This window comes from Prionailurus viverrinus, chromosome B1 (assembly GCF_022837055.1).
Source record: "Prionailurus viverrinus isolate Anna chromosome B1, UM_Priviv_1.0, whole genome shotgun sequence".
NCBI classification, from domain to species: domain Eukaryota; kingdom Metazoa; phylum Chordata; class Mammalia; order Carnivora; family Felidae; genus Prionailurus; species Prionailurus viverrinus.
In genome coordinates, this window is record NC_062564.1 from 105,012,342 (window position 1) to 105,030,415 (window position 18,074).

The 18,074-nt window shown below is 35.5% G+C and overlaps 1 protein-coding gene and 1 long non-coding RNA gene across 3 annotated transcripts in view; one reads left to right on the forward strand and one right to left on the reverse strand.

Annotated features, from left to right (window-relative positions):
• Nucleotides 1-18,074, reverse strand: part of LOC125164223 (uncharacterized) — a 135,502-nt gene that overhangs the window by 100,198 nt on the left and 17,230 nt on the right. For both annotated transcript variants that reach the window (XR_007151687.1, XR_007151688.1), the window contains exon 3: nucleotides 948-1,015. This is a non-coding gene — a long non-coding RNA (uncharacterized LOC125164223). The remainder of the gene's footprint in view (nucleotides 1-947; nucleotides 1,016-18,074) is intronic.
• Nucleotides 4,864-8,840, forward strand: FABP2 (fatty acid binding protein 2). The gene is made up of 4 exons (XM_047856816.1): nucleotides 4,864-5,068; nucleotides 6,289-6,461; nucleotides 8,107-8,214; nucleotides 8,595-8,840. The coding sequence occupies exons 1-4, from the start codon at nucleotides 5,002-5,004 to the stop codon at nucleotides 8,643-8,645; spliced, it is 399 nt and encodes a 132-aa protein (XP_047712772.1). The 5' UTR covers nucleotides 4,864-5,001; the 3' UTR covers nucleotides 8,646-8,840.

Below are 18,074 nucleotides of genomic sequence, written 5' to 3' on the forward strand. Positions count from 1 at the left end.
GATCTCTAGAAAGCTATTCCTTTGTGATGAGCTTGAAACACTGTACTGCCCTTCCTCATGATGTCTCTGGTCTTCATGATGATACTAATACTTCCTTGGCTATCATGAATCAGCTGTTTTTGTCTGTTATGACTTTTATGGGACCTTTAGAAGATCATTACATTTGGGAGAAGTAGGCTTACCTAACCCACTCTTGGTAGTTCAGGACAGGCTTCTTAGACCTGTCCCAGTGGCCAAGCTGGGACCTGAAGCAACAGAAAGCATGCACATCCAGGAGACTGGAGACTGAAAGAGGTTTAGTATGCTTGGACCTTGGAGGAAACAGAAAGGAATGTCAAGAGACTGGAGATATGAGTAGAGGCTTCATAAGCCACAGTAGGAATGCAGTCTGCATAATCCCCTGAAGGAATGGGATAGGGATCAGCAGGAGCTTCTGCTGATTTCCACTTCTTCCATACCATTCAGTAGCTGTTGTGGACTATGAAACCCAGAGAGAGACAGAGCACAGCTTTACCTCCATAGCATCTGCACCCACATGCAATGCATACCCAATCCACCCACTCTCCCAAGCTGCAAGACCCTAAGTCTTCTGGCATTATCAGAGAAGACAATAAAGAACTGGGTCTGCCATCAGCTGGGGGGTCCAATTATATCATCAGTAGGAGAAGTCTGTAGGGAACTTGGTCTATAGGTTCTGTATAATCTTTCCTAGGTGGTGTCAGGTAAGTGATAAGAATTGAGAAGCTACAGAGTTGGGAAGGTGGAGAAGGAAAAGTACAACGTTAAAAATTTGATCTAGTCATTTAAAAAATCCAGTGATTCCAATCTATAGACAAGAGACTCCTGACTTTAAATTAGGATACTAACACTGATAAATGGAAGACTGAAAAGTTTAACATGTTCATTCTGTTAGTAGGTTGGCCTGAGTCCAAGTGCTATTTGCTTACCTGATGCTACTCTGCTCCTTCTGGAAAGCTCAAATGTGGCCAGGAGACAAGATCATGTTCCGAAGGCACTGTTAGGTGAACAACGGTAAGAAGTCACTTCTTGTTTTTTCCTGCCTACCTTCCTAACTGGGTCAGATACTTTCAGTTCAGCCATGAGATTACAGAGTAGACAAATGTATTCCTGGAGGGAGCTATATGGCATCATGTTATCGTTAACAGGCAAATCCAAGTCATACCCAATCTCAAGTTAGTCACCAGTGAAGTCACTAAATACTTAAACAACTTTAAAGTGACTTTCTAATAAACAGCAGAAAGACAAGGATTTTATTTACAAAAAATTAAAGTGGCTTGAGACCTGGGAAAAATATAAAAGTTTATTAATACTGTTGGAATTTCTTTCTCAGAGAATGAGGAGAGAAAGACTTACTGAGTACTTGATGTCTACCAGTTGCTCAGGTGTATGTTTTATATAATTTGTTCACATAACCCCATGTATTAGTTATTATTATTATCTTCATTTTATAAATGAAGAAACTGAGGCTTAAACAGATTAAGTCATTTCACCAAGGTCCTATACAGTAATGGGTGTTCTAGGCAGTATTTTTTTTAGATATGAAATTTATTGTCAAATTGGTTTCCATGCAACACCCAGTGCTCATCCCAACAGATGCCCTCCTCAATACCCATCACCCACCCTCCCCTCCCTCCCACCCCCCATCAACTCTCAGATTGCTCTCAGTTTTTAAGAGTCTTTTATGGTTTGCCTCCCTCCCTTTTTTTTCCTTCCCCTCCCCCATGGTCTTCTGTTAACTTTCTCAGGATCCACACAAGAGTGAAAACATATGGTATCTGTCTTTCTCTGTATGACTTATTTCACTTAGCGTAACACTCCCCAGTTCCATCCATGTTGCTACAAAAGGCCAGATTTCATTCTTTCTCTACGCCACGTAGTATTCCCATTGTGTATATAAACCACAATTTCTTTATCCATTCATCAGCTGATGGACATTTAGGCTCTTTCCATAATTTGGCTATTGTTGAAAGTGCTGCTATAAACATTGGGGTACAAGTGCCCCTATGCATCAGCACTCCTGTGTCCCTTGGGTAAATTCCTAGCAGTGCTACTGCTGGGTCATAGGGCAGATCTATTTTTGATTTTTTGAGGAACCTCCACACTGTTTTCCAGAGCAGCTGCACCAGTTTGCATTCCCACCAACAGTGCAAGAGGGTTCCCATTTCTCCATATCCTCTCCAGCATCTATAGTCTCCTGATTTGTTCATTTTAGCCATTCTAACTGGTGTGAGATGGTATGTGAGTGTGGTTTTGATTTGTATTTCCCTGATGAGGAGTGACGTTGAGCATCTTTTCATGTGCCTGTTGGCCATCTGCATGTCTTCTTTAGAGAAGTGTCTATTCATGTTTTCTGCCCATTTCTTCACTGGATTATTTGTTTTTCGGGTGTGGAGTTTGGTGAATTCTTTATAGATTTTGGATACTAGTCCTTTGTCCAATATGTCATTTGCAAATAGCTTTTCCCATTACATTGGTTGCCTTTTAGTTTTGTTGATTGTTTCCTTTGCAGTGCAGAAGCTTTTTATCTTCATGAGGTCCCAATAGTTCATTTTTGCTTTTAATTCCCTTGCCTTTGGAGATATGTCAAGTAAGAAATTGCTGAGGCTGGGTCAGAGAGGTGTTTTCCTGCTTTCTACTCTAGGGTTTTGATGGTTTCCTATTGCACATTCAGGTCCTTTATCCATTTTGAGTTTATTTTTGTGAATGGTGTAAGAAATTGGTCTAGTTTCATTCTTCTGCATGTTGCTGCCCAGTTCTCTAACCACCATTTGTTAAAGAGACTGTCTTTTTTCCATTGGATATTCTTTCCTGCTTTGTCAAAGATTAGTTAACCGTACTTTTGTGGGTCTAATTCTGGAGTCTCTATTCTATTTCATTGGTCTATATGTCTGTTTTTGTGTCAATACCATGCTGTCTTGATGATTACAGGTTTGTAATAGAGACTAAAGTCTGGGATTTGTAGGCAGTATTGAAACCCAAGTCTTTTTGTTTCTAAAATACATCTTCATTTTACTGTACCACATTTCTATTCCAGTGACCAGATACATCTATTTTTCTAACCTAGAAAGATATTGGATCCATCATTCATGGCCTTCTAAATTCTCAAATGACCATAAGCAGTGAATTACCTGAGAGACTAGTCCTTGGCTTTAGAACTTTTCTACTGTTCTCAATTTGAAAGTATCTCAAATGATGAGGTTTTCAGTATCTTTGACAAAAGGGAGAAAAACAAAGTTGAGGTAATCAACTTTTTTCCATAAAGCTAGTTACAAATGTAAAAGACTTCTATTATTCTAAAACTACAATCTCTCTCCCCCAGCACCCCTCTTCTTCTCCCTGTCTCTATGTTCTGATGTCTTTTTCTCTTTTAATGAAACAATGGAGCTAGTAGAAGGTAGTTTGCTTTTTAACATGCTTACTTGATCAAATAATAAGTGGGCAAGTCCACTGAAAGAGTGTGTCCAATGAATATAATCAAAATTACAAACTTAATTCTGTTCCCCAATTTCCTGTTCAAATGTGTTAGTTATGTCCTTCCTCTAACTGCGAATGAAATTTTGGACATGCTCTGTAGCTTCTCTATTGACCTTTAGTTAATAAAATGTTCTCAGATCACATTCACTCACAGTAATAGTCTCTTTTTAGTAAGTGATAAGTTCAGGCTAGTTAATAATCAAAACTCTGATCTTCATAGTAAGTTAATGTGTTTCCTCTACCAGCCCAGTCCTGCTCCAGACTGAAAGCCTACAGTGGGGAAAGGGAGAGATATGGTGACCTCCTTGTCTTTTTTCCTTTTTAGCTGACCTCCATGGCCTCGCCCTACATACATACTGAGTTTTAGCTTCTGATTGCACCAGGATTGGGGATGAGGGGGAATAAAACAAAGATATGGTTTTAATTAATGGCATAGCTAACATCTGGCTTTTGTTTTCTCTGCCCATGGCAGATGTTTGAAACTGATTCTTTCTCTTATAGAAGCTTTCATGTAATCTAGCTACATTTCTACCTCTTAAAATTTTTCTCAGTGGCCTATCACCATTCAAGACCAAAACAAAAACTTAGTGAGTACTTACTCTGTGTCATGCACTGTACCAGGTGCCAGGATACTTACCAACCCAAAAGCACAATGTGAAAGAACATATTAGTAAAATAAATAAATCTTCAGTCTCAATATCATATTAAGTTTAACTTTTTATTTAAATTTGGTCATAAAGTCTTACTTTACAAGTTAATTGCTATTGTAAAAAAGGGATAGGTCATTAATAGTCTCATTTCTCAGATGTTATTTGATATATGTTCTGAATTGTGTTACCTCCAATGTAGTGTGCACTTTGAACTTATAAGCAGAAAATCTATTTTCAAAGGGTATGCATTCGAGTTCTTGAAATAAATGTGCTCCCAAGTTTGTAGTTTAAGACAGAGTAGGCATTGTTTATCATGTTTTACAGTTGACTCCTAAATAACATGGGGGTCAGGAGCACCAACCAGCCCCATGCAGTCAGAAATCCTTGTGTAACTTTTGATTCCTCAAAAACTTAACCATTAATAGTATACTGTTGACTGGAAGTTTTACTGATAACATAAACAGTCGATCACATATTTTGTATGTCACATGTATTATATACTGTATTCTTACACAATTCTTATTTCTCTAGTAAGCTAAAGAAAATACTTTAAAAATACATTTAAAATACTGTGCTGTATTTATAAAAAAAATCCATATATAAGTGGCTCTGTATAGTTCAAACTCATGTTGTTCAAGGGTCAACTGTAATTCAGTTGAATTTCAGGAGAGGAACCAAGAAATTTATAGAAAGATAAACTATGATGGGTTGGCATTAGTGTAGTTAGGTGACCTTTTAAACTTTAAACTTCCACATCACAGTATGAAGTTGGTTCTGAGATAAGAAATAGAATAAATTGTCCCCTAAGGACAGACCTGAATCTCTGACTGCCTAGAGGCTCACTCAACCGGAGATCATGGCTTTTGATGGTACTTGGAAGATAGACCGGAATGAGAACTATGACAAGTTCATGGAAAAAATGGGTAAGGACTTAATTCTTCAGTGGCTTATTTTATTCCTCACAGATACTTTCCTTTCTAATTCTGTCTAAACCTCAGGGTTTAGGGAATGGCTCCTGTTCTAGTGGTAAGGATCCAGAATGTATGATGGTTCAGAGTAGGGAAAATAATATTTTCACTTCTTATATTAGGAAGACTACACTGTCTCACTAGTAGAAGCAAAGATTCTTTGAGTTCTCTGAAACAAAAAATATCCAGGTAGGTTTCATTCACTCTTTAACTAATAATTGTGCTTATACCATTGAAAACTGTTTTTTTGTTTTTGTTTTTGTTTTTTGTTTTTGTTTTTTTTGCTTAGAGAGTAAAAAAGGGCAGTGTGTAATGAAAAGCTCAAAACTTTGAAACACTGAATTCTAGAGGATGGAAAAACAAAGATAGTAAAGCAATGGGAAAAAAAAGTTCTATCAAAATTCACAATTCTAAATAACTTAGACTTAATTCTCATTCCTCTGACATGTAAAATTGGGGGAATAATCTCATGATTCCATGTGGTTTCTGTGTGAGTTTTAGCTAACTTTAATATCTATTCCAATACTCTGGAAGTCCATACATTGTACAAGATGTGCAAACAAATTTGTGTCATTCCTCAAAAAATAAAACCTGCATCAATTATGTCCTATAGTTCCAGAATTCCATGTTGAAATTTATGGAATTTGCACATTCTTACACTAATGAATTTGACTGCAATATTTGCCAATTTTCTCATTTTTGTGACAGTCAGAAATGCCACAAAAAGCAAGGAGAATTATGAAGTTCAAAATTTGAAATCTATTATGGAAAGTGAAAAAACGTTTTAAAAACACTGTTTTTGCAGAATTAAAGTTCCTTATAAATATATGAATATATTTAATCCTTCATTTGACATTTCTGGAATTTAGTTTACTTAACACTGAAACAAAAAGTTTGATAACTGTATTAAAATTATTCAGTTCTAAGATCCTACAATTCTAGTTTTCATTTAATTTTTCTTAAGTTTTGGAAAAATAGCTTGAATCACTACTCTTGATCTAAGCTTGAACTTTTTCGGCAAGAGGCATTTTGAATGTTCTTGTGCAAAGACAATGCTATCAGGCTTTCTTCCCCACCCTCAAAACGTACATAAACAAATAAGTAAAACAGGACTTGTTAAAATAAACACTTTCTATGGCATTTTGACTTTTTCTCCAACACCTTTTGCTTTGCAGGTGTTAATATGGTGAAAAGGAAGCTTGCAGCTCATGACAATCTGAAACTGACAATCACACAAGAAGGAAATAAATTCACGGTCAAAGAATCCAGCAATTTTCGTAACATTGATATTGTTTTTGAGCTTGGTGTCACTTTTAATTACAGCCTAGCAGATGGAACTGAACTCAGTGTAAGAAACTTTTTATAAGCAATGCATTCTTGATTTTTTTACACAATACTAAAATAATCTGTTTTCTGTCATTGGATGTGGTCTAATTAAGTCTCCTTCATTTATTGAAGCAGCCAATAGTTTATCCACATTGTATCTTGCACAAATTGGCAGAATATTTAACTATAATGTTTTTATTTTCATACACATCTGTAAATAGTCTGGATTGAACAATAAGAATTAGAAAAACATCCTTCAGGTGATTAAGTATAGACCTATTATTCATAAAGAAAATGATAGCTCAGTGTTTTCAACTTATTATATAACTGATAGCAATAAAAACTTTCATATTTCTCTAACTTAAACATAATAGTAATTTAATAAATATACCAAAATAGTAAAATAAGTGAATAAATTAGTTAATGGATAAGTGACAAAATGGGAAAGTCTAATGCTACATTGTAGGTCATTGGGAATATACCTTTTATTTAAATTTTTTTTTTTAACGTTTATTTATTTTTGAGACAGAGAGAGACAGAGCATGAACGGGGGAGGGTCAGAGAGAGGGAGACACAGAATCTGAAACAGGCTCCGGGCTCCGAGCTGTCAGCACAGGGGCCCGATGCAGGGCTTGAACTCACGGACCGCGAGATCGTGACCTGAGCCGAAGTCGGCGCTCAACCGACTGAGCCACCCCAGGCACCCCAGGAATATACCTTTTAATGTTTAAGATAAAAAATTTTAGAAAGTCATACTTTCAACTGATTTTTTAAAAACATTTTTATCCTCAGGATTTTGTAGTTAAATTATATGTTGGTAATGACAAACTGTGAAATATCTTATCACTTATGGTCATTTTTATTTATTATTTATTTTTTAAAGGTTTTATTATCAAATAATCTCTACACCCAGCTTGGGGCTGGAACCCACAACCCAAGATCAAGAGTTGGATGCGCCACTGACTGAGCCAGCCAGGCACCCCTATGACCATTTTAAAATTATTACAATTATAAAATTAAAACAAACACAGGGTTGTTAGGTTCTCCATGAAACTAACTTGAACTATGACTAAATTTAGGACACTCTTTGTAACATGAAACATTGAGAAAAATGCTGTTCATCTACCTTAAAGTTTAGCATTTGGAAACAACTGAGTGAGACAAGCATAATGATTACCAACACATACTCTAGAGCCCCAAAACCTAGGCTGAATCCTGGCTCTGTGACTTTAGGTGAAGTACTATGCTTCAGTTTTCTCAACCATAAAATGGAGATAATAATAGCTACTTCACAACGTTATTGTAAAGATTGAAAAAGTAGATCTATAAATTGAGAACAGAGGGCACCTGGGTGTCTCAGTAGGGTAAGCATCCAACTCTTAGGCTCAGGTCATGATCTCACTGTTTATGAGTTTGAGCCCCGTGCAGGGCTCTGTGTTGACAGCACACGGCCTGTTTGGGATTCTTTGCCTCTCTCTCTCTCTCTCCCAAAAATAAATAAACATTTAAAAATAAACAATAAACTCCCAAAAAACCCCACCTCAGAACAGTGTTTGACATACTTAAGACCCTAAAAAATATTATCATTATTATTATTTGTTGTGGTTACTATTATTATTTTACTTATTATTATTATTATTATTATTATTATTATTTTACATATGTAGGGTGCTTGGAGCCTAGAGGGAAATAAACTTGTTGGAAAATTCAAACGGGTAGACAATGGATGTGAACTGAATGCTATCCGAGAAATTGTAGGTGGTGAACTGGTCCAGGTGAGTTGTAAAAATATTACAGCTATTTCTTAAAGACAAAAATAATTACATAACAATAATTTTATTTTGTGATTCCTGAGTTATAGCTTCAACAAATAAACTAATACTTTTCTCATAAATCTTATTTTAAAGAGATACGTTATTTTCTGATGCCTATTTATTGAGGAGAGCTTATATATATGCCAAATATATCAGTGCCTATTGATAACCAAAAAATGTGTTTTGAAGTGGGCATATCCTGTCTCTGTATAAAATGTTGCTATCAAGACTAAGAAAAAAAATATTATAATCATTTCAAAGCTATAATAATACTAATACTTTTCTTAATTTAGCCTTAAATCTTAATGGCAAATTCTTCTATGTTTGTTAACACCTTTCAGACTTACACATATGAAGGAGTAGAAGCCAAGAGGATCTTCAAAAAGGAATGAGCTTCGTTTTTGGAGCACAGCCCAGAACACAAATTGAATAGAAAATCTATATTGTATTAAAACTGTTTTTCTCTCCCTGATTAGTCCTTTTGTAAACATAACCAGCGACTTATATTTCTAGTCTTGCCAAGGCAAAAGAAGTAAAAGCTAATTAGGAGTTAATTTGTTTTACATTCTCTAAGATGTACATTTATTGTTGTATTCGTGTTGGAAAAGAATTTGTGACATGTTTTAAAACAGATAAATAAACTTTGTTCCCACATTGCTTTGTAGGTAGCCTTTCCTTTAAAAAAAAAAAAAAGAAAAAGAAAAAAGAACAAAAAGGAGGGGCACCTGGGTGGCTTAGTTAGTTAAGTATCCAACTCTAGGTTTCGGCCAGGGTCATGATTTTACGGCTCATGACTCCAAGCCCCACAGCAAGCCCCGCATCTGGCTCTATGCTGACAGTGTGGAGCCTGCTTGGGATTCTCTCATTCTCACTCTCCCTCTCTCTGTCCCTCCCCTGCTCTCTCTCTCTCTCTGTCTCTCGGTCTCTCTCTCTCAAAATAAATAAAACTTAAAAAATTTTTTTAAATAAAGATTAAAAATAATTAAATAAAGTTATGCAACATATGCATTGATAGACTATACTTCCCCCCACCCCCACATTTGGTAAACTGAAAACACAGACTGGATTGGGGTCTTTAAAATCTTACACTGGTTGTGATTTTTCAGCAGAAACTTTGCAGGCCAAAAGGGAGTGGCAGGATATATTTAAAGTGCTGAAAGGGAAAAATGTATAACCAGGAATACTCTACCCTGCAAGGTTATCATTCAGAATTAAAGGAGAGATAGAGTTTCCCAGAGAAGCAAAAACTAAAGGAGGTCATCATCACTAAACCAGCTGTACAAGAACTGTTAAAGGATCGTCTTTAAATGGAAAAGAAAAGTCCACAACTAGAAATAAAATATATGAAAGAAAAAAATCTCCATTGTAAAGCAAATATATGATCAAGGAAGTGCATTTGCTACTTAAAAGTTAGTATGATGGTTAAAAAACAAAAATAGTAAAAACACCTATAACTACATAAATAGTTTTAAAATACATAAAATAAAAAGATATATAATATGACATAAAAACAAAACATGGGGAGGGGGTTAAAATGTAGTGCTTTCAGATGCATTCAAACTTAAGTGACTATCAGCTTAAAATAGACTGCTATATAAATAGATCAATATAGAAAAACCTCATGGTAACCACAAGCCTAAAATCTACAATAGATACACAAAAAATAAAGAGAAAAGAACCCAAACATAACACTAAAGAAAATCATCAAACCACAGGGGAAAAGACAAAGAACAGAAGAAAAAAAAAAACAGAAAAACTACAAAAACAACCAGAAAACAATTAACAAAATGGCAATAAGTACATACCTATCAATAATTACTTTAAATATAAATGGACTAAATGCTCCAATAAAAAGACACAGGTTTGCTGAATGGATAAAAATAGAAGAGCATCTATATGATGCCTATAAGAGACTCTATTTTTTTTAATGTTTATTTATTTTTGAGAGAGAGAGAGAGACAGAGAATGAGCGGAGGAGGAACAGAGAGAGAGGGGGACAGAAGATCCAAAGCAGGCTCTGTGCTGATAGTAGATAGCCGAATGCGGGGCTTAAACTGACAAACCCTGAGATCATGACATGAACCGAAGTTGGATGCTTGACTGACTGAGCCACCCAGGTGCCTCAAGAAACGCTCTATCTAAAGACACACACAGGCTGAAAGTGAAGAGATGGAAAAATATTTTACATACGAATGGAAATGAAAAGTAAGTTAGAGTAGCAATACTCATATCAAATAGACTTTAAAACCGAGACTGCCACAAAAGACTAAAAAGGACATTACATAATGACAAAGGGGTCAATCCATGAATCAATTAATTTGTAAATATTAATTCATCCAACATTGGAGCACCTAAATATATAAAGCAAATATTAACAGACATAGAGAAATTGACAGTAATACAATAATAGTAGGGGACTTTAACACCCCACTTACATCAAAAGATAGATGGTCCAGGCCAAAAAAACAAAAAACAAAAAATCAGTAAGGAAACAGTGGCCTAAAACAACACACTAGACTAGATGGACTTTACAGATACATATATATAACATTTTATCTAAAAGCTACAGAATACACATTATTTTCAAGTATACATGGAATATTCTCCATGATCAACCACATGTTAGACCACAAAACAAGTCTCAATAAAATCAAGAAGATAAAAATCATATCAAGCATCTTTTCTGGCCATAACATGAAACTAGAAATCAATTACAAGAAGAAAACTAGAAAAACCACAAACATGTGTAGACTAAACAACATGCCACTAAACAATCAATGGGTCAATAAAGAAATTAAAAAGGAATTAAAAAATACCTTGAAAATGGAAACACAAGGCTTCAAAATTCATGGGACACAGCAAAAACAGTTCTAAGAAGGAAGTTCATAATGATACAGGCCTACCTCGAGAAACAAAGAAAAAATCCCATATAAACAATCTAACTTTACAACCTAAATAAACTAGAAAAAAAATAAAAATAATAAAGCCCAAAGTTAGTAGGAAGAAGGAAATAATAAAGATCAGAGTGGAAATAAATGAAATAGAGACTAAAAAAAAAAAAAAAGAAAAGCAATGAAACTAAAAGCTGATTCTTTGAAAAAATAAGTAAAATCAATAAACCCTTTGTTAGTTCCATCAAGAAAAACGACACAGGACCCAAATAAAATCAAATGAAAGAGAAGTTACAACTGACACCATGGAAATCTAAAGGATCCCAAGAGAATACTATGAACAATTATAAATCAACAAAATGGAAAACCTAGAAGAAATGGATAAATTCCTTGAAACACAGAACCTTCCAAGACCAAATCACAAAGAAATAGAAATCCTGAATGGACTGTTTACAAGTAATGAAATTGAATCAGTAATTTATTTATTTTTATTTTTTTTAATTTTTTAACGTTTATTTATTTTTGAGACAGAGAGAGACACAGCATGAACGGGGGAGGGGCAGAGAGAGAGGGAGACACAGAATCGGAAGCAAGCTCCAGGCTCTGAGCCATCAGCCCAGAGCCCAACGCGGGGCTCGAACTCGCGGACCGTGAGATCGTGACCTGAGCTGAAGTCGGACGCTTAACCGACTGAGCCACCCAGGCGCCCCTTGAATCAGTAATTTAAAAACTCCCAACAAACAAAAGTCCAGGAGCAAACACTGCTACAGATGAGTTCTATCAAATATTTAAAAAAGAGTTAATACCTCTTCTTCTCAAATTATTCCAAACACCTGAAGAGGAAGGAATGCTTCCAAATTAATTTTACAAGGGTAATATTATTCAATACTGGAACCAGACATCACAAAAGAAGAAAATTACAGGTCCATATTCCTGAATGACATATATGCAAAAATCCTCAACAAAACACTGACAAACTAAATTCAACAATACATTAAAAGGATCATAAACCACAATCAACTGGGATTTATTTCAGGGATATAAGAATGGTTCAACTTCTATATATCAATCAACGTGATACATCACATTAACAAAACAAAGCATAAAAATCCTATGATCATCTCAATAGATGCAGAAAGAGCATTTGACAAAATTCAGTACCCATTTATGATAAAAAGTCTTGAAGTGGGTATAGAAGAAATGTATCTCAAAATGACAAAGGCCAAATATGACAAACCCACAGCTAACATTATACTCAAAAGAGAAAAGCTGAAAGCTTTTTCTCTAAGATCAGGAAAAAACAAGGATGCCTACTCTTGCAACTTTTATGCAACATAGTACTGAAAATCCTAGCCACTGCAATTAGGCCAGAAAAAGAAACAAAAGGCATCTAAATTTGAAAGAAAAAGGGGCACCTGAGTGGCTCAGTCAGTTAAGCATCTGACTTTGGCTCAGGTCATGATCTTGCAGTTTGTGGGTTTGAGCCCCTCATCAGGCTCTGTGCTGACAGCTCAGAGCCTTGAGCCTGCTTCAGATTCTGTGTCTCCATCTCTCTTTGCTCATCCCCAAGTCATGCTCTGTCTCTCTCTCTCTCTCTCAAAAATGATAATAAATAAATAAATACATAAATAAATGTAAAGAAAGAAGTAAAACTGTCACTCTTTACAGATGATATGATACTATATACAGAAAATCCTAAACACTATTGGAGCTAATAAACCAATTTAGTATACTTGTAGAATACAAAATTAACATACAGAAATCGTCTGCATTTCTATACACTAACAACAAGCTACCAGAAAAGAGAAATAAAGAAAACAATCCCATTTATAACTGCATCAAAAAGAATAAAATACCTAGGGATAAATTTAACCAAATAAGTGAAAGACCTGTACTCTGAAAAGTGTAAGACACTGATGAAAGAAATTGAAGCAGACACAAACAAATGAAAAGACATACAGTGCTCAAAGACTGGAAGAATTAATATTGTTTAAATGTTGGTATTAGCCAAAGAAATCTATAAATTCAAAGCAATCCCCATGAAAAATGCCTTTGCATTTTTCATACAACTAAAACAAAATATCCTAAAATTTGTTTGAAACCACAAAGACTCCAAATAGCCAAAGCAATCTTGAGAAAGGAGAACAAAGCTGGAGGTATCGTACTCCCTGATTTCAAATTATACTACAAAGCTGTAGTAACCAAAACAATATGGTGCTGCCACAAAAACAGACACAGAGATTAATGGAATAGAATAGAGAGCTCAGAAATAAACCAATGCTTACATCGTCAAGTAATCTGTGACAAAGAAGGCAAGAATACACAACAGCGAAAAGATAGTCTCATCAATAAATGCTGTTGGGAAAAACGGATAGCTACATGCAGAAGAATGAAACTGGACCACTATCTCACACCATGTTTTCAAGACTTGAATGCAAGACCTGAAGCCATAAAACTCCTAGAAGAAAATATAGGAATAAACCCTTTGACATCAGTCTTAGAAATATATATATATTTTTGACTAGTCTCCTCAGGCAAAAGTAACAAAAGCTAAAATAAATAAATGGGATTACATCACAGTAAAAAGCAGAGAGAAGAAAACCAACAAAATGAAAAGGCAACCTGTTGAATGGGAGGAGATAACCTGCAAATCAGACATCCGATAAGGGGTTAATATTCAAAATATATAGAATTTGCAAAACCTAATATCAAAAAAAAAAAACCAAATAACCTGATTTAAAAATGGGAAGAGAACTTAAATAGATATTTTTCCAGGGAAGACTTACAGATGGCCAATAGTCATATGAAAAGATGCTCAACATCAGGGAAATGCAAACCAAAACCACAATTTTACTTCACAACTGTCAGATCGGTTATTATTAAAAAGACAAAACATAAGTGTTAGCAAAGATGTAGAGAAAAGGGAACCCTCATACATTGTTGGTGGGAATGTAAATTGGTGCAGCTACTGTAGAAAACAACCTGGAGGTTCCCCTAAAAAATTAAAAACAGAACTACCATATGATCCAATAATTCTACTTCATGGTATTTATCCAAAGAAAACAAAAACACCAATTTGAAGGGATACATACACTTCCATGTTCACTGCAGCATTATTTACAATTACCAAGATATGGAAACAACCGAATAACCTGTCTATTAATAGATGACTAGATAAAGAAAATGTGATGTACACACACACACACACACACACACACACACACACACACACACACACTGAAATATTACTCAGCCATAAAAAAGAATGAAATCTTGTCATTTGTGACATGGATGGACCTGGAGGGCAGTGTGCTAAACAAAATAAGTCAGACAGAGGAAGACAAATACTATATGATTTTACACAAATGTACAATTTAAGAAATTAAACAAACATACAAAACAAACAGAAACAGTCATGGATACAGGAAATAAACTATTGGTTACCAGAATGGGAAGGTATTGGGGGGGGGGGGGCAAATAGGTAAAGAGAATTAAGAGGTATAAATTCAAGTTATAAAATAAATTTCATAAGAATGTAATGTACAGAAAAGGGAATATAGTCAATACTACTGTAATACTTTGTATGGTGTCAGTAACTAGACTTATTATGGGGATCATTTCATAATGTATAAAAAATATGGCATCACTATGATGTATACCTTAAAATAATAGGATATTACATGCCAATTATGACTCAATGAAAACAAATCTTTCACTGGTTGTAAATATTTTCCTTAGAAACATCTATTATTATAAAAATAATATACATTCAATTAGAACTCAGAAATAAGAAAAGCAATTGCAAAATAAATATTTCCATAAACCTACAATCCAGAGATTATCACCATTCTGATTTTGATAGATATCCTCCTAGTTCCCTTCTCTTGGTGTAGATATGTATATTTCCCCATTAATATCACTCAGAACAATATGATAGGAAATAAATGAAATACTAAGTCAAAGAACTATATTTTTCTACACTAGTGATTCTCAGATCTGGCTAAGAATCAGAATCACCAGAGAAACTAAAAATTTTTTGCATTCTTTTACAAAATTTTTAAATGTTGATTTATTTATTTTGAGAGAGAGAGAGAGCCTGAGCAGGGGATGGGCAGAAAGAGAGAGGGAGAGAGAGAGAGAATCCCAAGCAGGCTTCATGCTGCCAGCGCAGAGCCCAAACTGGACCTTGAACTCACAAACCATGAGACCATGACCTGAGCCGAAATCAAGAGTTGGATGCTGAACCAGTTGAGCCACCCAGGAACCCCCAAATTTTTTGCATTCTTCATCTCTACTGTTAACCTACTGGATAGAATCTCTGAAAACAGAACCAGAGATTTTGGAAAGCTCCCAGTAGTTCTGCTGCAGCAGGTCTACTAACCAGTCTTTGAGAACAACTGGGCCATCAGACACCAAAAGTGTCACCTTCAACTGCCACCTCCTCTTCCCTTTTTTTTTTTTTTCATAAACACTGATTCTGACAACTGGCTAGGGCCCAAAAAGTTTTCTTTTCCTCGTATTCTCACATGATGTACTATTTTATACACTTCAAGCAATTATATTTTAAGAAGGTGTGTATTAGGGGGTGGAGAGGGGAATCAACTTTTTCAGCATTTAACTACGGACTTTTGTTTTGACTAATTCTTTTTCACAATGATGAAAATAGCAGCTAACATTTATATAATTCTTACTACGTGTCAGGCACTGTTCTAAATGGTATATACATATGGCAGATACATTATAGTGAGGGAAGAAAACCATTTGAGTACGTGATGAAAAGAAAAGAAATAGATTAGAGTATATGTAATCTTTTGCAAAAATAAGAACTTAAATCCACTGTTAATTTTATAACTGCATGAAAAACTTCACATAGAAGATAGCAAATATTGGGGTGCCTGGGTGGCTCAGTCAGTTGAGCGTCCAACTTTAGCTCAGGTCATGATCTCGCGGTCCGAGAGTTTGAGCCTTGCATCAGGCTCTGTGCTAACAGCTCGGAGGCTGGAGCCTGCTTCAAATACTGTGTCTCCCTCTCTCTCTGCCCATCCCCCACTCATGCTCTGTCTCTCTCTCTGTGTCAAAAATAAATAAAAACATTTTAAAAAATTAAAAATAAATAAAAAGAAAATAGCAATTACTTAGATTTTCACTTTTTAAAAAAAATAAATGTTCAAAGTACTTTTATCTCTCTAATCTTATTTGCTCCTACTTTTGTATATATTTGAGATTTTCCATAAAAAAGTTAGAAATATAATACTTAAATACATATACAACTCCAGAAACCCACCCCTTCCCATCACTTCCACTGAATCACCATTATCTTTCCCTTGGATTAATATAACTCCCTTAAAAAGCCTCCCAATATCTACCTTCCCTTCCCTACCCTGTTTTTCAACACAGCAGCCAGAAGGATCCTTTAAAATCTAAATCAGATCATGTCACTCTGACAAAACACTGAAAGGTCTCCCATTTCATTCAGAGAAAAAGCCTGTATCCTCAGTGGCCTACAATCAGATCCCCTATTTAGCTGACATGCATTCCTGTTTTCATGGATTGTCTGGGAGAAATAATTCCAAGTGGAAAAAATACCCTTGAGCAAAGGCTCTAAAACAGGAGCAAGCTTGGTAAAGCTGAAGAGCACAGAAAGCCTAGTATGAGTCCCCCAAATTTTCTATAGAGCTGACCAAAAATAGAAGCAATGTTCAGGAAATACAAGCTGACTCAGCATTCCTAGAACTCAGGAATGATGTGGTAAAAATAAAATGGGTTTTGGAATCATACAAACTTGCTTAAACTCTTGTCTTCCCACTTACTAAAAGTCAAATTCAGATCCTTAATTTTTCTTACTTAAAAAAATGGGGAAAATAGTAATGATTTTCTGCAATTGTTTTTAATTGAGGTGTGATAAATATGTAAACCATCTAACGTGGTGCCTAGCATATAGCTGATATTTCAGTAAAGTAAGTAATAACATAAGAACATAGGTAAGAACATGTACCCTTCTCTTATAGAGAAAACAGAACAAAGTAGTCTTGATTGAATAGACAGGAAAACTCTTTTCTCAAAATATCCCTCACTAAGCCTATGTGGTAGAGTAAGCCTTGGCCTAGCAGGTGAGAACTCTTAGTTCTAGTCCGGTCTATGATAGAACTAGCTAGGGACTGTGGGTGAGCCACTTCATTTCTTCAGAATTGAGTTCAATCATCTTTTTTTTTTTTTGTAGGCTCTGTGCCCAATCATGACCCCTAGATCAAGAGTCACATGCTCTACCCACTGCACCAGCCAGGTGCCCAATCATCTTCAAAATAAGGCAATTGGACTAGATGATCTCTAATAATTCTCTCACAGTACTAAGATTCTATGATATCTGAATAACATTCAGTGATTCTTCCTTTAAATAGTCCTCTGGTATGTGTCATCAGAAGGCGCTGCAATAACAGAGAGTGGGCTGGGCAGAGGGAGATATCTCTTAAGCTCATAAAAGCATGGCTAGCTTCATGCAGGTGCACCTTGTGCGGGCTCAGAAGGGCCTTGTGTTTGGTTTAACGTGCTGCCGTTACTGTGTTAAAATTCTCAATAAATTTTGAACAAGAAGCTCACATTTTCATATTAAACTGGGTCCTGCAAATTATGTAGCTGGTCCTGTTCCTATGAGCTGACTATGAATAAGTATAAAAGTTATTTCCTGTGAGCAAATAGAGACTGGCAGCAAGAGATCCCTGGGAGCCTGAGGAGAAGTGACTGGGTGAGTAAGATAGTTGTCTGGGGTAGAATGTGAATGCGAGGGGGTTTTGTGGGGATCAGAAAGGGAGGAAGTTCACTGTGGATGAATACTTCAAACTGAATGTTTCTTTACCTTCTGCAACTACTTGCTTTCTCTGAACTATAGTATAAGACTGCCATCTACTGGTCAATGACACAAAGTCTTTGAAA